We start from the raw sequence: 26,380 nt of genomic DNA, 5'->3' as shown, positions 1-26,380 counted from the left end.
TTATTGAGTCCAGGAAAAAACCCAAACAGTAACAGTAAGGATACTTTTTTCTTCCAATTTATTTTTAAACAAGCACTTCTTACCCAAGGAGCCAGGACCCTTTTGGCAAGATCACCACAGAGGAAATCTCAGCGCTCAGTTCACTGCAGCCCTGCTTTGAAAGGGCCAATGCCCTCTGTCATGCTCTTGTAACAGATGCTCTCCGAGCTCTTGTGGCCAAGCAACCTGCCACCTTCTGACATCCTTCGTGGAGAAGGTAAGAAGTCTAATGCAGCTCAACATTTCACTCAGTTTTCCCCTGCCTAACTAAACCAGTGTGCACCTGTGTGCGCATATACACACATAATTATCTGAAAAGCTATCACAAAAGTAAGTAGGCCAGACTAAATTTCATTTTGGACTAGATAAACTAAATTAGTGCTTCAGAAATAAACCACATATTTAACTGAACTTCCAGAGTTTTGTATGACTCAGCAAGTCTGTCTTGTGTGGACACCTTCACCCCAGAGAGAGATCCTTCAATGACAAACCATTTATGAGGCTGAATTACATGGACAAGGGTGGTGGTGCTCCTGAGGCTGAGACATTTGCAGGACTGAATCTGAAGACTGGATTCTGGTCCCAGAAGTTTTTTTAGTCACTAAGAATATGAAGCTCTGACAGTTTCTGATGTTTGCCAGCAGACTTTTGAGGAGCTGGTGAGTGCAACAGTTTCACCAACAATTTCAAGTGATGCCAAACTAAATTCTGGGCTGGAGCATAAACCATTACAGAGCAGGAGCTGAGGGTGAACTGAAGGATCAAATCACTCACTCTTGGTAAGAATAACACTTCCTGTAAGACACCAAGCCCCTTCCTTTCCCAATTAAACAAAAAAATATACAAACCTTTTAAAATTTAAATAGTGTTTCAAAGGTCAGCTCTGTTCACATCAGCCCACAGGGATTACATTAAAAAAAACTCCACTATGAACAAAATTTTTTTACTCAGTGAAAACAGCAGGAACAAAATAGTGCTAATGAGGATTGTTCTTTTCACACACATAAAAATCTTCTCCATCAAAATTTCCTGGCACACATGGCACAATACTTGTTGTCCCAGCTAAAAGGGCTGTCCATCTCACAGCAACTCATAGAAACACAGAATGCTTTGAGTTGGAAGGGGCTTGAAAGCCCATTTAATTCCAACCCCTTTGCCATGGGCAGGGACATCTTCCACTAGACCACACTGCTCGAAGCCCCATCCAGCCTGGCCTTGAGCACACTTAATTCCACCTGCAGAAAAAATGTGTGCTCTCAGCAAGGTAAAAAGAGCAAAGAGGAAGCCACAGCAACACAACACTCCTCTGGGATAACCACTGCAGAAGACTGTCCATAAATATGGTGATGCAGGGAGAAGCAATACCTGTGTAGTCACCATCCTGCAGACAGAATTCTGCATTTCATTTACACAGCTCATATCTACAACACACAGTAAGCGGAGCCTCCCAGGCATTTACAAGGCTAGAAAATTAAAACTGCAGTTTGGTCCGAAATACTAAAAAACCCTTGGTAGTTTCGTGGAGCCAAGAGCCTCTGAGAGAGGCTGAACCAGCAATTCCCTCCTGAGCTTCCACTGGAAAAAGATTAGAAGAACATTACATATAATATACTCATATGCTTTGTTTTGCTTGCTTTTTGTTTTGCCTTTTAAGAAACTTCCCCTCCAGAATATTAAAAGTAACAAATTTTAAATTTTTTTTTAACAAACACTAACCTCAGATCATTAGCCAACCTGGCAACAGACCAGAGAAAATTTATAGCCGACGTGCAACATCAGCTTTCATCCAGAAATGCTAATTTCAGTAAAATGAATAGTGTGTGGGCTTTTCATACTGCTTTGCATTTGGCTCCTCACAGCCCTGTTTAAAGCCTGGGAACCGGCCATATAGTTAAACTGCACAGATGTTCAACAATCTGTACTTGTGTTAATTACCCTAATGTGAGCAGAAACTCAACAGATCCCTGCTAATGAAGGAGAAAGTTTTCCAGTGTGACTACCGTATGTTTCATTGTCACTGTATTACCAAGCTTCTCCCCCTCCTTCCCCTGCCCCCCCAGCTCCCATTCTCTGCAGCTCCTTTGCATTCACATCACCCTCCTACCTCAGCATGCATGAATTGGACCAACTAATGACTGTGTATTCGCAACATGGCAGACACCATTAGGCTGATCGGAGGTGCGGCTGCTGAATTTTAACAGGCACTTTTAAACAAGGTAAGAAAAACAGATTCATCACAGCTCCCCCATTCTCTCATCCCCACCCATCTGCCATTCTCCTGCCCTTGCCACAGCTCAGAAACACTCACGAAGTGCAAACACACTTCCCCCTCCATAAAACACGGCGGGCGTAAGGAGCAATGCAAATAGATGTTGCTGGGCAATTACTGGGGGTGGGAGCCCAGAGCCCGGTGCATCTGGGAGGCCAGGCTAACGAGGAGGAAGGCTGGCTCAGGAGGAGGAAGGCTGGCAGCTCAGCACACTCTGCCTCGGCAGAGCGCGGCGGCCGCTCCTGCCAGGGAGGGAGAGCAGCAAGGAGAAAAGGAGAATGCTCATCTGCACACAGGAGGTAAGGCAGGGCTCTAAAGGGCACGATGGGAAGGGTAAGGCAACGCTCAAGTGATCAGTGCTGCCAGTAGCAATGAGCCAATACTGCTGTGCAACTTAACCCAGCATTAAAACATACTTGACCTCCGAAGAACTGCCTTTCCCACTGAGGTTCTCACTTTCTCTTGCAGCATCTGTCTGCTCCGCTCCCTGCTGCCAATCATCACCTCCAGCCACCTCTCTCTAAGCAATCTGCTCAGCAAGCAGCAGGCAAAGGGGGCTGGGGAAGGACAACTGACTTGCCCCAGTACGCCCCAGGTGACCTCTGAATGATACCAGGCCTGGCCTGAGCCAGGGTTCACATCTCCCAGGTGCCACCACTTCACAGCCAGGCCAGCCTGCACCAGCAAATTGTATTACAATGACCCCCATGGGAACAAATGTACTCGCCGTGCTTGACTTGACTGGCAGACTCCCACCACAGAGGGAGGGGGGCAGGCAGTCAACTTTGCTCATTTATTAGATCCACCCTGCTAGGTCAGCCCCTTTGTTGTTCACACAGCCAACAACTGCAAACTCAGAGATGGGGCAGCAGCTGCCATCCAGAGAGCTCAGCATGTTTCACCCACACTGTTCCACCCCTCTGCTCAGGACTGGGCACTCGCTGCCAGCTCTCCACCCAACAAAGCTCGAGCTCCCTCTCAAAAACCTTCTTCTTCGTGAATTGAGGAGACTGAGGAGAAACGGCACACAAAAAGGTGGGGAGGGGATCCAGCACAACCCAGAGAGAGGTGAAAATTATTTAGAGAGCACTTGGCTCTTTTCTCCTACCTCTTCATCATTAGCACTGGAAGCAACACAGCTGTCTAATGGCAACTTCAGACACCCATGGGCCAGCAAAGCGACATTTTCCACACTTAAATAACACTGAGCTGATTTAATTACTGCACTTAATAGTAACAAAAGATGTCTCAATTTAATCTTCAAATGGCCCTCCAAGATCAAAACACAGCTGGCTGGATAACAAGATGGCCTAGGCCAGCAAACAAGTAGGTCCAATTTGTTCAAGAGCTGCATCCACTCCTGGGTATGAAAGGCCAAGGAACACTTGTGTGTCGAACGAATCAAAGGCAGCAGCGCTCCCATCGCCCCCTCCCTCCCTCCCTCCCGACTTTGTTATAGAGGGGAAAAATAAAAAGGCAGCTGATTCACGGGCAAAGAAATGCAACATGATAAAAGAAAAATGATTATGTTTGGGAGAGAAAGAAAAGAAGTAAGAATCAAGATTTAACAGGTTTTGCTTTTATAATCCTTCAAGATGATTAGGAATGAATGAATCAGATTAAAATCACATGGAGACAAAGGGAGGTCTCTAACTCTTTTGTTTTTCTTTCCATACTGGACAGAAGGAGATGGCTCATTAAGGAAAGCCCTCAAGACACAGCTACAAGGTTGAGGAACAACCAAGCTTCTTTTTTGAGCAAGAAAAGTAGGGAAAAATTAACCATTTTCTTTAACATAACTTCTAATATTCTCTGATTGTCCACATTGGGCTGTGATTGTTACTTTTTGCAAACTATTCTAAGAAATGTCCCTCTCTTGAGCAGCTTTCAATGCATACTCCTGCTGACACAAGGGCCAGGCCTCTCCAGGCACCTTCCAGAAATGTTCAAGCTTTTGCACGTTCCATTACAGCTAAACACAGAAAGGTTACAGCCAATCTTTCTGCCACTGCAACATTTCTGTGATCCTGAGTGGCAGGGAAGTCTAAGTAAGCTCTTATCAGATACGTGGGATGTAGCTTTCCAACTCCCCCTTCCAGCAACAACAGCTCACATTTTGGACCTAATTTTACTAGCATAAATTAAAAACAAGTTCACTATAAACCAGGTTGTTGAGCTTTGTGGGGTTACTCTGGATGAACAAAAGTCTGTGGGATATTGCTGCTGAAAGCTCAGAAAGTTTCCTCTAGTAATTTTTCCTTAACTTTTTCTCTTGATGGAGAATTACGATGAGGCAACTGAAGTGTAACAATTTTCTTGGAGCCCTGGATCAAGTTTCTGGGGAATATGGTTTCTTTGGGTTTTGGTTTTCATTAAATACGGAGTTTATTTCATCAACAGCAGTTCTTGAGCAACAGATGATGTCATTGGCCACTGCACCATGAATGTGGAAGATGGGGGATATGGGGAAATTCCCTCTAACTCTGGTAACTCCCCCCTCCTCTCCCTGGACTGTGACATGACACAGGAAGATAATGCCCATATGTACAACAATCAGAGCCAGACAAACCACTGGTTTGCTCAAATACCCTGGCAGGGATGAGACATCTGATCAGTCACTGAAGTAGTAGGGGCTGGGAGAGGTCCTGTGGCCCTGTCTCCTCCTCAACAGGGCTAAATCTATGTTCAATCAGGTTTTAAAGGGCCCGGGTTATCTGAGTCTCCATGCAAATTTCAGACTAATTCCCTCATTGTTTATTTAAGTACCTTTCTTTCACAGTGACTTTGACCCTGGACAGCCCTGTATTTTCAAAACCCCATTAGTTTGCAATAAACTGCTGAAGAAACACTCATTGCTTCAATTTACAACCTCCCTACTGATCTGTGTTCAAGCTCAGGTACCAAACCTTCATATTTCAAACTAGCTGGGTTCAGACACCTGAATACCAAGTACGAGTAAAATTTCTCATCTCTCTGCCCAATTGGTTTCATTTAAGCATGACTGAACCTCATCTTAAAGCCACTTTCCCAATCAGTTTAAGTTCTAGATCAGTAACAAGAGATCTCGAGGAGGCACTCGCTGCTGAAGCTTGGGCAATTGCATGCTTCCAGTTTGCATGTTTGTTTAAGTAAGTGACAAAGATGGAGGGACCAAAAGCAATTCCCTTAACTAGAATTCACGAGTGCAACCAAGTAGAAAATCTCCCGCCTGCCCGTGAGGAGGGAGTCAGAGTTTCTCAAAGGCTGAAAGACGGCTCCGCTCAATGCCCGGCACAAAGCGCCGAGCGCGGAATCCCGACCCCGCTGGAGTCAGCAGCAGAATTCCCAGAGATTTCCTCAGGGCCAGGATGTTCAAACCTGTTCAGACAATTCACAAACCACCATTTCAAGGGCACACCTTCGCACGAGATTCCCAAGGGCCTTTTGAGTTTTGACTTAAATGCTTGGATTATTTTTACAATTCCAGTTATGGGTTCTTTGTTCGCAGGGAGTTAAGCAATACAAAGAACACAGCGAGAGAACAATGAAGGCATTACCATGCATGATTTGTCTTAAAAAAAATTCTTCTTCTTTTCATGAAGTTATAGATCCAATTTCAGTCTTTATTATCACTTTGCCATGTGAGAAAGTGGTTCTTAATTTTAATAAAGGAAGGGAGCTTCATATTTCAACAAGAGCTTAAATGCTTCCTGCAATACAGGAGGTGGAAAGCTCTTTTGCTAACAGTTACCGCAGGCCAGATTTATGGAGGGAAAGGGAAATAATCTGCCTACACCAAGTAAATAAACCCTGTCTAGGACATACCTAACAGTGGGCAGTAGCCCAAAGACATCTTGTCCGATGAGATCATTTCTGCCCCCTCCATTTTAAGGGAAATTAAGAGCTTGCTCTGCCAAGCACATATTAACATTTCACTTATCACTAAACTCGGGGTCCAGGCAAGTACATATGCTACTGAAGTCTGTGGTGCACGACTGGACTGATAAAAATCTTTCCACCATGTTAACCCATCTGGAGAAAGAACCATATATGCAACTTTCACTGAGATTACTAGATAATTATCTCCCTCAAATCTACTTTGCCCTTAGAAAGGAGTCTGTAGTATATCTAAGGAGGTTCTCATCTAAAACTTAAATACACTCTATTTCATGTGAAGAATGACAAGTTTAACCCAATTCACAAAAGTAAGTGCCCCAATTCACAAAGGCTCGTGTAGTTTACCTTTGAAAAATTGCTAGTTGTGGCCCACTGTTCCACTGCATGCTACCATAGCAATTTTAAATCAGAAATGCTAGTTGGCTTTGGCCAGCCAAACCTTCAGAGCTATTCCAGTTTGAAATCTACTATGGAAATTTCTTTCTCCCCAAACATGATCAATAGCCCAATTATTTTACAACCTTTCCCATCAGACCCTGTCTATGTTAGCACTGGAGCCATAATACCAAAATCTGTCTTTAAATATGGTCCTCACTGGTAAAAAGTGAATATAGGTTTGCAAAATAGTTTTAAAATTTTGTTCCATCTCTGTTCTGGTGCAGGAAATGAAGCCAGTTGAAACCTCAGCACCAAGAATCTGGTTTAAACACAGCCCATGCTGGAAGTGAAATAAAAATTTGATGCAACACACGTTACTTAGATGATCTATGACACAACTTGGGCTGTGACCAAAAGACCTGACCTGGGCTGCAGCTGCACATTCATCCAAACAAACAGGACTGTGGACAGTGCCACTACTCTCATTTTCCACTTGAGAACCTCAAGATGCACAGCCAGGTGAGGTGCCTTGCCCATCAAGGGCATGCTGGAGAGGAGCACACAGAATATGGGTGGGTGACCTGGCCACCGGGACACATGACCTGGCTGCTTTCCATACTGCATCAGCACAGAGGGGCAATATGGTATTTGTTGCATGTGTTATTCATTGTTATTAATTCCACACTCTGAATCTCTGTACAAGGGGAAAAAAATCCCTAGGAAACTGATAGCCATGTAAGGAACACAGTCCTACTGAGAGAGGACTAAGAAGAAAGTCAGTAAGACACCTCCTAGCAAATTTCAAGCCAGAGCCAAAGAGAAATGGGGAAAAAGCAGCAGCAAATAGCAGTTTTATCTTCCAACTTGCTTGCATACAACTCCCAGCAAAGGGATTGAGCTGTGATAAAAAGGGCTGCGAGATACCAAAGGGAGATATGGTGGTTTTAGGATTCTTTTCAGGTAGCTGAGTACAAAATCCCTGCCCCTTCTTCTCCTGGGGCCATTCATCTTCCCCAGGTGATGGAAAGCCAATCTCCCAGCAGGTGGGCCTGCTCTCGAAGACCTCAATGCTTAATTGCCACAAATCAATTCCAACCTTGATGCTCAGGCTGCTGCTACCCCATCCCCATTTCCACCCCTTTCTCCTCACACTCACTGCAGCCTGGGATCCTCTCATGTTACTAAATCCACCTTTGGACACAGCACCCAGGAAAAGCAAAGCTCCAGACACTGCTGACTGTGGCCGGTGCCATGAGCTGACCTTACACAAGAACAGCCTCAAAAAAAAATTCATCTCTGTGTCCCTGTGCACGTGTGCACACACACATGCCTTCTATTTTATTTTTTTGTTCAACTGGAATTAATCAGGAATGATAAACACTGTTTGTTTCCTGAAAGCAGCAGTGGGGGGATGAAATATGCCTCTTAAGCTTATCAGCTTCAGCGCCACTGAAGAGAAAGCTGGCTTCTAAGCCCAGGGATAATGGGCTGTCCTTTCAGGAAGGTATCAGAGGTCTCAGGAGAGGGAGACAGCACAATGGTGTGACCTTCAGCTAATAAAGCCCACCCTAGAGTCCAAAGAAGCTTGGGGAATATTGACAAAAGTTCATATTTACAACAGCCTGGACCCTTTCCAGATACCATTACCAGTCTAGAGAGCTGCAGCCTCTGTATGTACACTCACACAGGCTTTTATTCTGCCTCCTCCTTTCTTTCTTTGTTCCCATGCTGGCAAAAAAAAAAAAAAATTAGACAGAGAATGGCAATTCTTCTGCTAATAAGGATCCAGCAGCATCCTTTTCAATAAAGAGAGTTATTTAAAATTTCAGTTTCAACCTCAGCCCTACCCCTCTACTTGAAGGAAACTTAAGGCCTCTTGCAAGGATTCTTGGTGCATCATCGTGCTCATCAGGAAGAAAGCATATGTGTTTTTGTGGAAAATCTGCTGATTTATTTATAATTCTTTAAACAAAAAGGCAGCCAACATATTGTAAAATGAGAATGTTGTAGGGTTTTTCTTCAAATAGGCACTGGCAATCAATGCAGCCCGTCAGGAATACATGCCCAAAGCATTTTCAGGCAGAAACTGATCCCCCCCAGTCTGCCTTGTGGTTGGCAAAATGACGTTCAGCCCATAACTAGAGTGCACAGGCATGACTGGAATACAAATAACAATAATATTTTAAAAATTGTTCATACAGTGAAAAAAGCCCATTTCAAAACATAAAAACTGTTTGAAGCTGGAGTTTCATTTTTCTGCCTCCTAAAATAGTTCCAAAACAAATATATATAAAAAAAAGTTTTGGAGGAAATCTGTTTTCAAGGGTAATTTCACTGAAATCAATATTAAATCTCAAAACATTTAATGGAAATAACATGTTCAGTGACAGAACTATTTTCACCGCACTTTCCAGTCCAGCTATATGCCAGGCTGCCATTTTTATTTATCTGCTTCATAATTCATCTTTGCCATCTTGAAACTGATCCTGCTAGGGATCAAAAGGGATCCAAGAACTGGAACAGGTCAGAATTTACCCCAACAACATCTTCTAAAAGATGCCTCTGTATCGTGGTGGTCTCGTTTGCCATGCCAGTATTTGAGAGGCAGGAAGAGGGCTGAACAAACATCTGTGAAGACCACACACTTCTCACTTTTGCAGCTTTTTTTCCCCCAGTGAAGAACACGCTTCCACCAAGTGCTACAGTTACATCAGCTACACAGGCTCACAAGCAGTTTTCCAATTTCCTAGAGTTATAGCCCAAGCAGGCATTTTATCCTTTCTCCTTAATCCCATCCAAGCATATTTGCTATCAGGAGAGTTCAGGTGATGGATTGCAGCCTGTCTGAATCCAAAGTAGTCAAATTAGCTATTAATGTTGTGCTTAATGTGCTCACACAAACAAGGTCATTGGTTGCATCGAGACTAATAGAAGATGACACACATTGGGACTGCACAGCCCAGGGGACTGCAAACAGGATGAAAAAGTCTTTGGTTTATTGCCACTACTTCAAAATCAAGCCTGATGGTACAGACATCCTACCCATGCTCAGCTGGGATCCACTCACAGCACAAACCCAGGGGAGGAGCACTCAAGTCCTCCATCACCTCAGACAGAGGTCTATTGGCTCAACTGCAGCCACATTTTGATCCCTGTCAATATTAACCATGCTTCCTCCTGGCCCCCAAACACTGCTCCAAATTACATTCATCCTGCCTCTTGAGATGAGCTAACAAAATCCATCAGCAGCAAGCAACACTGAACTCAGGAAGCGGTGTAACAAATCCAAAGAAAAGCAGAAAGAGTTAGTAGTGCCATCAAAAAGATGAAGCCATGTTCATCTTGGAAAAATACCACTTAATTCACCTGTGGGGAAATACTCCTCAGGACAAGTAGGAAAAGTGAAAGGTATTGGGTCCTCCAACAGGAACCTGGAGCCCACTAGGGCAAAATACCCATTACCAGCCCACCTGAGGGCACAGGGATACAGAGAAGACTGCTCAAGCAAAGTAAAACACCATTTTCTATGAACAAGAGAAGGTGCTACACAGGATAACATGAAACATTGGAAGCAGTTTCAATTTCTCTACACACTGTTTCAAGGATGAGAGGTGACATCTCCTGGCTGCCACCAGAGCCCTCTCTGAGGGCTTTTCATTGCCTAAACCTCTACACCAGCACTGTTTTAATAACTATAACAGTGAGTTCCTATTGAGAAGCTCCAGAAACAACTATGTCTGGTAGTAATCTTATACCTGTTTTCCATGGCAGAACCCCCTGGCTCTCAGGAAACCATGGAATATTAAGTGTATCCCAGAGAAACAGGCAGGTCCAGGACACGTCTTCTGCTGCAGTGGATGGGCAACTGCTCTGAACTGCTGCCCCCTCTACTTCCAAACCACAAACACTCAGAAAATGCCTCGCTTTTAGGGTACAATTTTAATAATGAATATTGGAGTTATAAGGCTGAAAAAGCAAGCTCCATTCTGAGAGGGTGTAATAATCCCACCTGTGGCTGTTCCCAGCACACTCTCCTGCAGCCTACCTTGAAGCACAAAAATGGGAAGCATAAATGGCCTGCTTGTGGTGTTACATTATATGGCACAAGGCTTTGTCTTGGAGTGAAGAGATCAAAGACAAAAAAAGAAAAAAATCAGGGCTTGAAACTGCAAAGAATTAAGCCTTAATACCAGCCAAGCTGGCGACTGGATCTCAGAAGCCTGCTTCCCTCTGAATTTCTCCTTGCTGTTGTGACGTGCTCACACTGAAAATTTTCCCCCGAGCAACTGCCTGACTAAAATACAGCACACCCTTACCATAAAGCCCTTTGTTAAAACATCTTTGCCATAAAGCTGCAAAACCTTGGCTCCCAAGTACATTAAATCGTTATAAACCTGCCTTCGTTTTAACCGCGCAGTATTTCAAAACACAAAGCGCTTCTTCTGAGAGACAGCACTTTAATGAGGAGAGGGGTAAAATATATAAACCAAACCTCATTATAGCATAATTTCCAGGAGACAAGCATGCTGTTATAAAAGGAATCCATGGCAATAGCATTTCACATAGCTTGAAGATTTAATACTTTTAAACAGCCACCGCTACTTTCAGCCTTTGGTGCTGTTTTGTTTTGAATGTAAGAGAAACAACCAAAATTATGGGTCCACTGTCAGCTATGCATTTTATATTCTGTAAATTGTTGCAAATGGTGGATTCAACTCTAAGGCACGCTCAAAAAATGTAACGGAGTCAGTAAGAGACTCACTACAAGTTACTGAGTATACTTTTTCCTTTAAACTTCTGCATTCTTAAAGGTTGCTGCTTTAAACACCATGATGCAGCATGGACAGGGTAAATTACCCAAACCAGATCCAATCCATACTGGATTGAAAGTACTTATAATGACACAGTTTGTTCATGTGTAACAGTGAAGCCAAGAAACCTATAACACTACAAGAAAAATCTGGAGTATTAACAGACAAATGAAAGTAATGGATATAATGCCATTTAATACCACCTGTCAGATAAATCAGGGTAACTGGCACATCAAAGGGACCGCAATTAGTTTCCAAAAATGAGAATACTCATTTTTCTTTAAATCTGAAACTTGATTGCTTTCTACAAAATGACAAGTGGATCAGCCTCCCCCAGCCAACGAGAAAAATGTTACTGGAGAAAACTGTTCTTCCTAAGAACAAATTATCTATCAAAGGAGCCTCCTGAATTACACTGGTCTACAAGGCTTTTACACTTAATCTAATAAGAATTGCCATTATTGATTACAGTTCTTCCACATTAGTCTTCCAGTTGTAACTTCTGAAATGAAAGCTTAGCAATGATTAGGTGTTTACTACAGTCAGTAGAGGAAAATAGTGAAGAAAAAGATGACCTTAAAGGCCACCAAAGGAACAATGTACCTTTTTTTTCTCTTTTTTTTGAGAGAAGGAAAATAAAACAAGCAAAAAAACCCAACCCCCGCCCCCCAAATAATCCCATCCCAAACCCAACAACAAGCAAGGGGAGATGCACTTCATGGCAGCTTTGACTTAAAGCACATGTAACACTGATTGATGGATACTGAAAGCAGAGACACCTGTGGAAAATTAAACCCAAGCAAGCACCAAAATTGGGACAGGTTTTTTATGTTTCTTGGTCCTACTTTAGAAAACTACGCAAGAAGGATCAGAATTTCAGGCAATGATAATTCTAGCTACTGTCACAGATCTGGGTCAACAGCAGGGTAAAAGCTGACCTGTAATTGATGCCTATAACCTGGTTAGGATAAGCATTTCCTCTTATCTCTCTGCTGCGGCTTATGACAAATGATATTCTGGACTGAAGGGTGCTTATGCTCCCTGATTACCAGCAGGTTCAACACTTACTACATGGCTACAGAGATGGAGTGGCACTTCTGACTGCAGTTCTCAGAGAGGCATCTGAGCAGAACACAACACACCAGCCCTTTTCCTAAATCCAACATCCATGATTTTGCCATTGAAGTCCTGTTTCCAAGGTACTTTTTATAATTTTTACTGATGTGACTCTTGTTTCCAGGTTTAGAGCAAAAGGATAATATATTCCTCCTTCACCATCACCACTCTCTTGTAAATCACAAGAGATGTTTGCAGCTCTTACCAACTTTAGCACGGGAGAAGACAGCAGGCTGGACAAGTCTGAGGCAGCATGTCAGCACACAAATGATAACAGGATGTCTGGTGTTAAGGTAACCCAGCCTAGCACGTGCCTTTCCTTAGCTCAACTTTAATATTTTTCTGCTTGGCTGTGCAACTAAACCTCGAGGAAGAAGACAGCTGCAAGCAACTGCACATGCTACTTCTGTTTTACAACCTTCCCACTTCCTCTATTAATAGCTGAGGGTTTGGGGTGCTAGAAACAAGAAGACTTATCACAAATGTGCAATGAGACCCTGAGCTAACAGGTTAGCTGACATGGAACTGTTAACAGTGAATTGGCTTGGAGACAGTGGGGGGAAAAAAAAAAGAGGGAGGAAAAAAAGGGAGACAGAGTGAGAGAGACAGAGACAGCAACCAATTCAGCTGCAAGAAACCAAGCTAAATCAGTCCCAAGTGCCCATGTTGGAGAGACTTGATCTCATACCTTGCTTGTTATCAAGGCACTCCTGATACGAGTCAGCTCCAGTTCCGTTGCGGTCTACAGACAAAACAAAAAGTTTCATTCATATCAAACATAAATATCAGAAACTTCTCAAATGGCAGCCCTGCTGGAGCAACACGTTAGGTGCAAACAGCGCTACTGCCTTCGGAGGCCACGCTGCTTGGCTGACAGAACCTGTGAGTGGTCACAGACAAGGTACAACAGACTGACACCAACCCACTGGGAGGAACTCATTTCAGTCCTGGGCAGGAGGTGCTCCCAGCCCTGCCCATCAGTCTCCACACTGCTGGTGCCAAGGGGAGGGTGCTCTGAGCTCCTTAAGCACATGGAGGATGGAATACTTGGAGTTAAATCCATCATTGCACTGTAGACCCTATGAAAGCACTGGTTTGAACCAGCAGAACTCAAACTACAGTCTGGAACAGACTTCTCTGAGGCTGGTGGTGCTGTGGTCCTTTTTGGGTTTTGGCTGCTACGTCATATTAAAGGCAGCTGAAGATACATCCTTTCCAAGCATTACTGTTCCATGGATGCAATGTTACTGTAGGTGCCACTGGGGTTATCTGACCCAGTAGCAGCAGGGGAGCTGGTCTGTGCTGTGAAAATGGAGAGAAGCTAAGACTCTTGTACACATGTGTGCTCCACACAGAGAAGAAAACAGACAGCTCCCAAAGACAAGTGTGGTCACACGTGGCCTCTCACATCCAGCATGGGTATCACCTAACAAAACTCTTTATCTGCATCAGAGGTGCAGTTGGATCTCAGCACCTGTGTGTTAAAATGGTTTCACCTGCAGTTTAGCAGAATCAGATTACAATGTGGTTTGAACCTTAAATGCAAACCAAAGAATTTTCCAGCTCAGCTCTGCTCCTGCTTTACAATTCAGTTTCAACCACAAAAAATGCCTGGATGGTCCTTCAAAAAAAAATTTAACTACATCTGTAAACCCAGGTAAACAAATGTCCTTTCAGCAGCTTACATGCACCTTACACACTGTGTTACATATGAGGACTAAAGCCATTGAGCCATGAGGTGTTTGCACAACCTCAAAAAGTGAGGTTTCCTACATCATACATCTAAGAATGCACCTGGTGCTAAAATCAGTCCTGAGTGTAACTACCAAACCATTGGATCAGGTCACCCATGGCACATACTCCTACTATAGCACCCCCAATGGCACTGGAGGCAGCTCCTCTGCTAGAACAGATCCATGAGGTGATCACAACTAATGAAGGAGCCACTCCACCAGGCTGAGCTGGGTGGCCAGGCTATCCAGGGCAGTATTTCAGCACCACCATCCAGGGAACCAGCACAACAACATGTTAATTTCTTTCTAAATATGCTGTTTAGGGCCAGAAGTTTATAAATACTGTTCATAAGAGGAAAAAAAAAAGACACTAAGGAGAACCCTGCCACCCAGGCACCTACAATCAACTGCCTTTCTGTACCTCCAACAAGCACTGGTCCCCAACTATGAGGGCTTGCTGGCACTGTGTGCCAAACACATTCCCTCATCAGCTGCCCCTCTTATCTTTGCTCAACCATCAAGTGGTGATGGCTCCTTGAAGAGGAAGAGATCCAGATCCCAGTTAAAAGGCTTCACATTCAGCAATAGTATTTAATGAACAAAGAAGCAAAAATTGAAGTTGCCCCGCTGTTTGTGTTGTGTAAATCGCAGATAATAGATCTCCCTAATCCTAATGAGGCCTTCCTATTAAAATCTTTATTAGCTTTCAGTTCTGCAGATTGCCCAAAGGCTCATCAGTTTCCCTATCTCTCAGTACCAAGATCTGCTTTAACTTTTACAAATAGCTCTAAGATATTTCTCAGCTTATCAGCATTGCCAAGCAGTCTGTCTTATCATTACTATTGCAGATAAAATAAATGAGCTCACGATGATATGAATAATGGCATTTTCTGTAGGCTGGTTTCCCATTACATTTTCAACAGATTGTAAACTTAAGCACAAAAGAGAGAAAAAATAAAAAGACAGGGTGTGTGTATGGGGGGGGGGAAGAGTGGCTTTTTTCCCTTCCCATTTACCTTCAGCGCCTTAGAGCACAGGCTGCATTTTTTTAAGCTCACCTGATGAGAGCTAGTAATTAATTTTGAAAGGGAGCAGAAACACCTCAGCTCTGCTTTCTCTGAAGACCAAAACCCCAGTTACTTCTGGGATGTTTTTTCAGCTGCATTTATTGGAGAGAAGCAAGGGCTAAACCACGCTCTGCCTAATGAAGCCATCTTCATTAGTTCGCTCCTTTCCCTCGCAGCCTAGGAATACCAGTCAGATTGGGAATTGAAATCATGAAAAGCAACAGAACTGCATTTGAATTAAAAGCCTAAGCTACAAAGGTCTCCGACGGCTGCTCGGGGCTGATTAGCAGGAGGCGCGTGTGGCACCGCTGCGGCACAGAGCGAATTTCACAGCGCGCGGAAAAAGGCAAAGCATCCGTGGGAGGGAGACAGGGGAGCCAGGAGCCTCGCACGGCTCTGCCTTCCCGTGACAGGCAGCAGCGAGGTCATGGTTCTGGCAACCATTTTCTGCCTGGTCCCCGCAGCAAGCACTACAGGGTTAAACGCTTTGCCGCTCCCCCCTCCACAAATTCCTCGCCCTGTCACTGTATCAAGGTTATCTATTATTGGCAGTGACAGGTGAAAATTAATCTCCTAATTATTTCTTGCTGCGTAATCTGCACTGAAGGAGTAACGTAAAAGGATTACAGTACACCCTCTACGGAAGGCTTTGCTAGAAAGCCAATCATCCAGGGAGATAGAGGGGATGTGGGAAAGAGATATTTATGATGGATTTCCAACCATTTTGAAGGCGGAATGCGCTGTAACTTTATAACCGACAGCTCTGGAGTGAGGATATTCTTGCAGGTATCTTAATAGCCTAAACACTTCTTATTGTTGATTCCTCCAGGAAAAAAAAATCCCTAAGATTTATATCCATTATTGTCCCTGATTCTCCTCTGGAATAGCAGTTACTGCAGGAACAGCATCCATGTACAGATGTTTTTTACCCCCCACAGAAACATTATGGCAAACAATGTACCCAGACTGCTTCAACTCAATATTAAAAATCTTGCAGCTACCTTCCACAGCAATTTAAGCGTAACAGTTTTTCCACTAGAACAAAAGCTAGACTGAGTACTTGCAAAAATAAAAGCATTTTAAAAAAAATCTCATTTTGTAAGCAAGCTAGAAATATCTTTGGTAACAACACAAACAGCCACCTTGAAATGCTGGCTTCGTGTAAACTCCAGCTCTCCTCTTACCACCCACTAGAAAAGAAGGTTTATTTTTATAGTATTCAAGATCACACATTTATCTTTAACCCTTCCCATGCAGCCATATAAGGCTCAAGTGGGTGTTTTCAAGAACCTATTTGTCTATGTCCATGCCAACACCATCATTCTAGTTTAAGTTTCCAAGAACAATCAATCACAGGTTATACTCAAAATTACATTAGCTACCTTGAGAGATGCTGTCACTGCCTGTGCCTCTGAGATGGTTAATGCAGGGGTCCCTGTCTGTGAAGCCCTAACAGGACAGGCAGCAAGGAAAATCACCACTTGCAATCAAGTCCTGACACTGGAATCACTCGCACTTATCTTCCATTCCCTTGATGGCAACGGTGCAGAAACGGTTTCTACATGGTGCAGAAACATCACTAACTCCTTTATGCAAACTCTCAGTGCTCAAATCCAGCACCACGTTCTTAATTCTTGGAAAGCCAAGCCCTGACACAAACCTGGACAGTTAAGCGACACAGGTGACACAGGTGCCCCGAGCTGGGGCAGGGTCTCGTGGCTGAGGACAGGTAAGCGACACAGGTGCCCTGAGCTGGGGCAGGGTCTCACGGCTGAGGACAGGTAAGTGACACAGGTGACACAGGTGACACAGATGCCCTGAGCTGGGGCAGGGTCTCACGGCTGAGGACAGGTAAGTGACACAGGTGCCCCGAGCTGGGGCAGGGTCTCACGGCTGAGGACAGGTAAGTGACACAGGTGACACAGGTGCCCTGAGCTGGGGCAGGGTCTCACGGCTGAGGACAGGTAAGTGACACAGGTGCCCCGAGCTGGGGCAGGGTCTCACGGCAAGGACAGGTAAGTGACACAGGTGCCCCGAGCTGGGGCAGGGTCTCACGGCTGAGGACAGGTAAGTGACACAGGTGACACAGGTGCCCCGAGCTGGGGCAGGGTCTCACGGCTGAGGACAGGTAAGTGACACAGGTGACACAGGTGCCCCGAGCTGGGGCAGGGTCTCACGGCTGAGGACAGGTAAGTGACACAGGTGACACAGGTGCCCCGAGCTGGCGCAGCCCCCGCGGCCGGGGCGGTGCTGGGGGCGCACCTGGGCGCAGTGCACATCCGCGGCCACACGGTGGCGCAGCCGCGCTCCGAGCGCGCCCGGCCCCGCGCGCTCCCGGCCCCGCACCTGAACCCCAAAAAACCCAAAAACCCCAAAAACCCCAAACCCCCTCAAAGCCCAGGCTGCGCCCAGCTGGGACCCACCCCCGACACCCCCGGCACCGTCAGGGGTCACTGCGCCTCCACAACCCGACTACCAGAGGGGGCCGCCAAGATGGAACGCATTTGCAACTCCAGGGAGAGAAGCTGGCCGAGCCATCTGAAACACTGGTAAAATCAGCAGCACTGGAGGTTTTAAATGAGCAGCTCAAATTAGGCAAATTCCCCAGCAGTGACAGAGGTGCTAAGGTTGTTCACCTTTTCCTCTGTTGGTTTTAACACCTCTGGGCCAGCCTGTGGCTCCAGGAGCTTCCCTGGACTCCGGGCATCAACAGTGCTGGAGGGCAGGTGTGTGGAAATGGATTATTTACCTCCTGAAGGCAACTGCTACTAAAAGAGTAAGAACTCTATTTAAGTAACTTTTAACAAGGGCTTGCTTCTCCGTCTGAAAGACAACTGCTAGGTGATCCTCAGGATATCACAAAGACACTGAAAATATGTGTCCAGCCACCAAGTTTTGCTGAATTCACACATCACCTATATATGTTTCTATATATTTCATTTTCATCAGCATGACGGTAAGGTAATTTGAGTTTCCCCCATTAAGGCTAGTGATTTACTTCTCCTCAGGACCTATTTTCAATAGACAAACAGAAATAATTTAACAAAGCCTAGAACAGAACATAAGCCCTTAATGGTTTACCCTTGGTGTTAAGTAAATGAGGAAATTATTCACTGGCATCTCTCATTCTGCGGATGTTTCAATCTTAGAGTTACCTAATCTCTTACACAGTAGTTATGAGAACAAAAGAAATGTGTATAGAGGCAAAGCACCCACCTACTAACATATCAGTACTACTTCTAACAAACCTGTTTCCCAGTAATATGTTTTCCTGATGGAAATCTGAAGAACAAATTCCTATCCATAGGCATTTTCCCCAAATGCTCCATCATCAACCTCATTATGCGACACAGAAATTCTCCCAAGGGATATTATGTAATGGCAATCCCTCCTTCCTCCCCCTAAGGAGTATATTTCTCATTACATCTCCTAGTAATTGATCAGTCTAGGAAATCATTTCTGGTAAAACCATATGTTTCTTTACCTAGTTTAGAATTTCCATCTTTATTCAGAAGGATAAAAAAAAACCCCAAAACTTCCAGGAGATCCTAAAATTTCCTTTTCTGATGCGTGATGCCAATCTTTCCTCAAACATGCTATTAAGCAAGGAGTAACACATTCTTATACCTGTCTGACCTCAGATCTTGCAAATTCATAAAGTCATTAAAATTAAGCATCTTATATTTCCTAACTTGATGATACAAATAATTTTATTTGAATGGATTTTAAAAGATTGTTTCATATTCCAGTGTATCCAGACACCATAAACCATATTGTGGTATAATTCAACATAAGGATGCAGGAAATCGTGGAATAAAAAAGAAAAAAAAGAAAAAAAAAAGAAAGAAAATATTTAAGGCAGAAAATGACATACACATCTGTGCTCTCCAGAAGTACCATACAGCACAGATCAGCCAGCTGAAGAATGCAGCCCTTTTCACTGCCACTTCTGTCAACATATCACCACCAAACATCCCACCAGGTTTTACTTTAAAAAGCCACAACAGCAAACACTAATATTTATACCCCTTGTTCAAAGTTAACGCTTTAAGATGGCACATTCTTGAAAATCAGAGGAAAATAAGTATCAACTACTGCTAAATATCTGTAGTTTGTCACTGGAACTGGAGACATACTCCAATCCCTTTTTAAACTTCAAAATACCAGAGCTACGTGTGACACTGCTATTTGATTTAGCCAGCCCAGGCCACAAGGTCCAGCAGATGACTGCATGTCCTGATAGAATAACACTGGGATATATTTTACTGCTTCATTTGTTTATGAGAACAGACTGCCCCTCTCAGATAAACAAGGCTTAAGGTTTCACTCAGAATAGCCCCCCCTTCCAAATAAAATAAAATTTAAAAAAAACCCCACTGTATACTAATGAAAACTTGGTATCCAGCTAAATAAAATACTGCCTGCCTTGTCTTATAGCATTAATCTCCACTGGAAAAGAATATCAGGCATCTCAAGCTGGTGCCTTTTGGCTTTAGCACAGGGCAGTTTTAGGGAACTGCTGTCAGCAAAGAAGGAAATTCTTGAAGAGAGCATTAGGAGCCTGCCACTTGTGGGAAGTTAATGCTGTGTGTATAATTCAAGCAGCTCACCCTTGTAAGTCTGTATGTGGGGAAAATCGGATTTATACATAAACATAAACCTCTGAAGTAAATTCTGATCAGGGATGACCAAAGATTTAACTCTCTAGAAAGAAGAATGGTAAGACTCTGTTTTCCTGTAATACCTTGGCAGCCTTTTCCAGTTGAGCAAGGCTTTCTTTCAAGAATTGATAACGAAGTAAATAATTCCACTTTCTGCGGCACAAGGGAGACCAGTTAAGGACGCTCTCCAAGACCCAAAGCAATCATTCAGAACAGTACCTTACATAACAAGAAATTATCTTTGTTACAAAATTAGGTTAAAAGGACCTCAGATACTGTAACGTTACAAAAAAATCAGGACATGCCTTGAGAAGATTAGCTGCCAAGCAGCCTCCTGAGATAAATTCGCAACTTCAAGAAGATTTTACAAGCCTAGAAACCAGTTTAAATTCCAGAGAGAAAAACAAGCCTTTGCCATTTAAAAAGGTCCTTCTTTCCTTCCCTCTGCCCTCACCTTATTCCCGAGCTCTCTCTCCGAACCATCTTTAGCTAACCAGTGACCTGGAAATCTTATTTCGCCTCCCCCTTCCCTTCTCAAATTTGTCACTTTAAACATACAAGGTTTAATTTCTTAATTGGATTAAATTTTTCATTCAGGCTGAGCAGAGGGGCCCCGCAGCAGGCGCGGGGAGGGGAGCGGAGCCCGGCAGCCCCGCACCCCGCGATCCAGCCCGGCCCGCACAACCTGCCCGGCCCGGGAGCGGCGGCGATTTCTCACGCCAAAACACACAGGGGGAAAAAAGCCCGAAGCACGACGACCATTTTCAGACTTGCTATTCCTTGCGAGTAGAGGGGCTGTGGCCGCACCGAAGGGGTTAAAGCGCCGGGCACGGATTTTTTGAGTTTGTTACCGTTTTCAACAGCCAGAAATCCCAGACCAACACCGGCCTCATCCGGCAGCCGGCTACAGCTCCAGCCAGCCAGCAACACCCGACAGAGCCAAGCCGCGATATTCCGCTCAAGGGGACCACCGAGACACGCAGGGAGCCGCGCAGCGGGACCGCCACGGCCACCCGCGGGTGGGAGCAGCCGCGTCCGCCGGGTCACCCGCGCTGCCCCGGCTCCGGAGCTGCCGCCCGGAGAAGGCAGAGCTCCAATATTTATTATTCACCCTTCCCGCTCCCGCGAGGGTGGGAAGGGGGATGCGGTCGCACTGGAGGAATGTGAGAAATAGGGTGGGAAAAAAAAAAAAAAAAAAAAAAAGGCAGCTCGGGAGCGCATCGCATCCAAGCAGCTCCGCGCTGCTGCGCCTCTTTCTTGTCTTCTGTTTTATTTAAACACACCCAGTTTCTCCCGCAAAAAAAACCCCTCCATAATTCTGCTCCTCGGAGAGCTCCTCGGTTCGCCTCCGGGAATGGGCAACGAGCGGCTCCTGCCCCTCCGCATCCCGACCCCCGCTCGGGAGAACGCGGAGCGAACCACCCCGAGGAAGCCATCGGGGCTGGCGGGGGGCGGCAGCGCGGCCGGGAAAACCGAACCGACCTCTCCCGCTGCACCGAGAACGGCGCAAGAGGGAAAGAAGAAAAAGAGAAGCACACAGAGACCGCACGCACGGAGCCACCACCACACCGGCGGGAAGCACGGCGATTTCCTCCCCTCGGCTGACCGCAAAGCCGCCAGCTCCCCGGCTGGAAAACACTTCCCCTGCCGAGGAACGGAGCTCGGGGAGGGGACCAGAAGTCCCCGGGGGTAGAGGGGGGGGTCCCCGGCCCGGAGGGCTCCCACCCGCCCGCCGCTACTCACCGCGCGGCGCGCAGACCATGGCGAGCCCCGCCGGCCCGCCGGGCCCCCGCGGGATGATCCTCCGGGCGCGGCCGGGCGGGCGCGGCGCGGAGCGGAGCGGAGCCGCTCGGGGCCCCCCCGCAGCGGCACAACGCGGCTCCCGGCCCGGAGGTGCCCCGGGGGTCCCGCCGGCCCCCGCCTCCTCCTCCCGCCGCGCTCCTCCGCCGCTCGCTCCTTCCCTCCGCTCTTCCTGGGGCTGCAGGCACAGCGTCTCCTCGCTTTTTTTTCTTCTTTTTATTTTTCCCCCTTGGTTTTTGTTTTGTTTTTTTTTTTTTTTTCTCTCCCCCCGGTAGAACCCGAGGCTCAAAGTTTGCGCCCCCGCGCCCGCTCAGCTCCGGAGCCGCCGCGCAGACGGCGCTACGGGTCCATCACCCGCGGGGCCAAAAACACACGAAGGGGTGAAAAGCCCACAGACGCACCAAAAAAAAAGGCAAAAACCAGCAAAAAAAAAAAAAAAGCAAGCGACCCAGGCGGCGACTCCGGCCGGCATCCGAGGAGGGGAGCAGGGGAACGCTCAGCTCCGCAGGCAGCGCCAGCCCGGCCCCATCCAGGGGCTTCCCCCGGCGGCGGGTTGGTTTCTTTCTTTCTTTCTTTCTTTTCGTGGTTCACGCCTCGGTAGCCATTATTCCCAAGCATGGACGGGGAGGCACCGCGCCGAGCCCGCTCCGCTCCGCGGCGGCGGTGCCGCTCCCCGGGCGCTCCGCGGCGCGACTGCTCCGCGCGGCCGCGGCCGCCGCGCCCCGCCCCGCGCCCGCCCGCCCGCGCCGCGGGGGCCAATCCGCCCGCGAGACGCGCGGCCCCGCGCCGCGCGCGCCCGCCGCGCCCCGGCCCCGCCCCGCCCCGCCGCGGGAGCGCGCGGGACCCGCCGTCGGGGCAGCGCCGCGGGAGCGCGCGGGCGGGGGACGCGAGAGGTGCGAGAGTGAGCCCGAGTTTAGCGCGGGTGCGTGAACGGCAGCGGCCGTGAGCGTGTGCAGCAGCGCCCGCTCCGTGCCCCGCGGCTGGCTGGGCGCGCACACGAGCACAGGTGTGCAGGGGCCGTGCGGACACGGCCCGCATCCAGGTGCACGGGGTGTGTCTGCGTGGCAGGTGTGCGTGAGGCGTGAATGCAATCTGTGTGTGTGCGCCGTCCATGTGTGCACTGTAGGCGTGCACAGTCTGTGTCCGTGTGTGCACAGTCTGTGTCCGTGTGTGTGCAGTCTGTGTAAATGTGAACAGTCTGTGTCCGTGTGTGTGCACAGTCTGTGTCTGTGTGTGCACAGTCTGTGTCTGTGTGTGTGCAGTCTGTGTCTGTGTGTGTGCAGTCTGTGTCTGTGTGTGTGCAGTCTGTGTAAATGTGAACAGTCTGTGTCCGTGTGTGTGCACTGTCTGTGTCCGTGTGTGTGCAGTCTGTGTAAACGTGCACAGTCTGTATCCACGTGTGCAGTCTGTGTCTGTGCAGTGCGTGTGCCATGTCTGTGTGCACAGCCCGTGTGTGTGTATGTGTGTGCGCACACAGCACTGTCTGGGTGTGTGCACAGCCTGTGTGTGTATGTGTGTGCACACAGCGCTGTCTGGGTGTGTGCATGGTGTGTGAGGGTTCTCCCTGTGTGCACACAGTCAAAGGGTGGATGAAGCATGGATGAAGCATGTCAGTACACTCTGAATGCCCCAGTGTGTGCATCCCTGGTGTGCGTGTGTGTGCACACTCCCTCCCCACCACCAGCCTGTGGATGGGCTGAGGTTGGGCTCCTTTCCCTCTATTTTCCATGTTAGTTGCAGCCTCCTGTGTCCCTGAGATGCATTTGACCCCCAAGGGATTTGGTTCCGGGCAGAGGGAGAAGAGAAAAAGCAAAGGAAATGTTTAATCGTGATTAACCTTCCCCATTGCAAAACAGTTGTTAGTAGGTACATTTAAAATATAATTACTATTGCCGTGATTCACAGGTGCTTTAATAAATGGTTAATCAATGGCCACAGGGCCGGCAGTCCCCGCTGCCTGACATGCCTGGTTAGCACCTGCTGCAGTAAATGTGATTCATGGGGACGGGGCCAGTCCCTGCCCTCCTCTCCCTCTCCCCGTGTGGGATGGGGGTGTCACACCCACGAGCCTCCAGCACAGCCTCTGTTCCCTCAGCCTGCACCCCACAGCCTGTTCTGCACCCCAACACCCCGCTCTGCACTGATGGCCCTCACCCAGCAGGATTTTGGGGTGTCCCCAAATGGCCCCAGCACTGCCACTGCCTCTGGGGTAGGGGAAAGGAGCTGCCCGAGCCTGGTCTTCAGCTGGCCTGCAGAAATTATCTGAAAATCTTCAGGGAGAAAGGCGGTAAACATCTGTATACTATTAAATCCATTAGATGTGTTCATTATTTTATATTGATTGGTATATCACTACACAAAGTTAATATATTATGATTATTAGTATATTGTTAAATCATTAAATACGACAGCAGACACAATAAATAATTTCCAGGGGATCTCAGCTGACATTTAGAAATTGATGGGTATGTTTTTCCCTTTGCATCCTGGCTGGCTGCAGGACTGCAGCGACGCTCTGGCTGCTCTGACTGATCTCATTCCCCAGCTTTCCTCTGCAAGTGAAGGCAGCAGAAGGAGCCTGCTCTGCCATGCCCAAGTTTGCATTTTAAAAGATGAAGCTGAATTAATACGAGCCCCAAAGAAACCTGTTGGACGAGGATATTCAAACCACTTGCGTGAAACAGGGAGCCACAAGAAGGATCCACACTGGAGGCTGTACCTCGGTGTTGCTCAGGGAGAAGAACACCCTCTTGCAACACCAACAGGATTTTCATGTGAAAACGCAAGGATGGAGCTGCCCTTGTGTCAGGAGCGCTGCCACCTGCCTCCTGCAGGTACCCACCCTGACTGGGGAGCACGAGCATCCCCAAACCCTCAGCCCAGACTGCAGGTCACGGGGGGGGTGGTGGATTTATGGCACAGCTCCTCACGAAGCAGCAGATGTTGGAGAGCATGCACATCTGTATCTTTACAGCAGGAGAGCTGGATGCCAATCAGGGTTAATTCGGGATAAATTTACAAGAGCTCACAGCATGACCCAAGGTACCTCTTTATTGGCCTACTACAGGCCTGCTAAATGCATTGGCCGACTACCACACATTAAAGCCACATGAGCTTGTATGTTCAAAATGTATTTTACAGGAAGACACAGGGATAGAAGAAGGAGGAGAGCCTGTGTCACAAATGACATCCAGATGTGAAAACACTGTAAATACAAACATCAAAAGGCTCACCCCTCCACATTCTGCAAAGACAACACTGGAGAAAGGACTTGCTGCATTTAAACAAATATTCCCGGCAAGGAAGCCAAGGAGCCTGCTGTCCCTGGTGCACAGTAAACCCCCATGGATCCGAGTGGGAATTAGCCATTTGTCAAGGCAAATATGCAGCAAGTATTATGCCATCCTCTAGACAGTTCAACCTTGGATCAGGGGCAAGGAAACAGGATGGAAGGGAAGGTGTTTTGCTAAGAAGACCAGAAGTTTAAATCTAATAACTCAAATCTGAAAACTGCACTCCAGAAAGCTGTGATTATTTAGATAAAGTCTCCAGGGCTATGACATACTTCTTACTAGAATTGATACCATTCAGGGACAGGACTTAAGCCTTGCCAGTTGTATGAATAACTAAATAAACAGGTGCCTTTTTAAGCCTCATTATTTTCTGCAGTGAAGACAGAACTGGAGTGATAGCCTAGAAAATCTGGGATATCTGGTAAACCACTCAGTAACATTGTTTTAAGAAGATGTGGGGAATGAAAGGCCATTCCCTTGAAAGGGCTCTGAAGAGCTCCAAATCTCTGTTTGCATGGACCTACAGAGGAACTGGCAGTGAATCACCACCAGTGAAGGACAAGTGTTCCTGGAGCCAAGGACTCATCCCATCAGTCACCTGCCACACCATTTCCCTTCTTGCCTGCTTCTGACTGCAGTAGAACAAAATGGGTAAGAGAGGTGGTTTGAACAGCACAGAATTAACCTAAAGTAGCATCAATGGCAGGGGAAACCACTTAACACCCTTCCAGAAAGGCGGGGATTGGTGGCTAAGTGCACACAGGGTGCAATATCAGATGCTCATTTTGTGTTCTCGGTTCAGCCCTCGAATGTGCAAACCACGATGACAACATTGGGTGTTACTTGCATGAACTCTCAGAGCACCACGGCCAGGCACGGGGCTGGGGCAATGTGAAAGCCACGCTGAGATGGGGTGTATTCTTGTTTTTGCAGCTTTTCAAGATGCTATCTGAGCACCAACACCTTACACGCAGCATGAGCAGACCACACGAGGGACTCCACACTGAGCTAGTGCTGAGTGCTGGGACGCCGGGGTGCGGGGCCAGCGTGATTGTTCTCAGAGATGAGATGAGATGAGATGAGATAGGCTGGGGCTATTGTTTTCACTCAGGCCTGACTCAAGGCTGCAGGATCACAGCCATCCACTCCACCAGCATATCTGTCTCAAGTGGAGAGCTCTCCCTCGAGACAGGATCCATCAGACCAGACTGATGCTTGAAGAGAGCACAGAAGACTCTCACCCTGAGACAGAGCACACTTCTTATTTTGGAGCTAAAAGCTTCAAGCAGTTTGATGCTGGCAGTGCTGACAACAGACGGGGAAAGCACTTAACCATT

The 26,380-nt window shown here is 46.8% G+C and overlaps 1 protein-coding gene across 16 annotated transcripts in view; it reads right to left on the bottom strand.

Moving 5' to 3' along the window:
* Positions 1–26,380, bottom strand: part of FBRSL1 (fibrosin like 1) — a 503,927-nt gene that overhangs the window by 81,461 nt on the left and 396,086 nt on the right. For 12 of the 16 annotated variants that reach the window (XM_036393034.2, XM_036393041.2, XM_036393046.2 and 9 more), the window contains one exon: positions 13,178–13,231. The exons of the other annotated variants lie outside the window; for them this stretch is intronic. In XM_036393034.2, coding sequence (XP_036248927.1) covers positions 13,178–13,231 — 54 coding nt within the window. The remainder of the gene's footprint in view (positions 1–13,177; positions 13,232–26,380) is intronic. 16 annotated transcript variants of the gene reach the window in all.

The sequence above is a fragment of the Molothrus ater genome, chromosome 18, assembly GCF_012460135.2.
Source record: "Molothrus ater isolate BHLD 08-10-18 breed brown headed cowbird chromosome 18, BPBGC_Mater_1.1, whole genome shotgun sequence".
Lineage (NCBI taxonomy): Eukaryota > Metazoa > Chordata > Aves > Passeriformes > Icteridae > Molothrus > Molothrus ater.
Note: the sequence above shows the minus strand (reverse complement) of the source record. Positions and strands in the feature narration are given on the sequence as shown.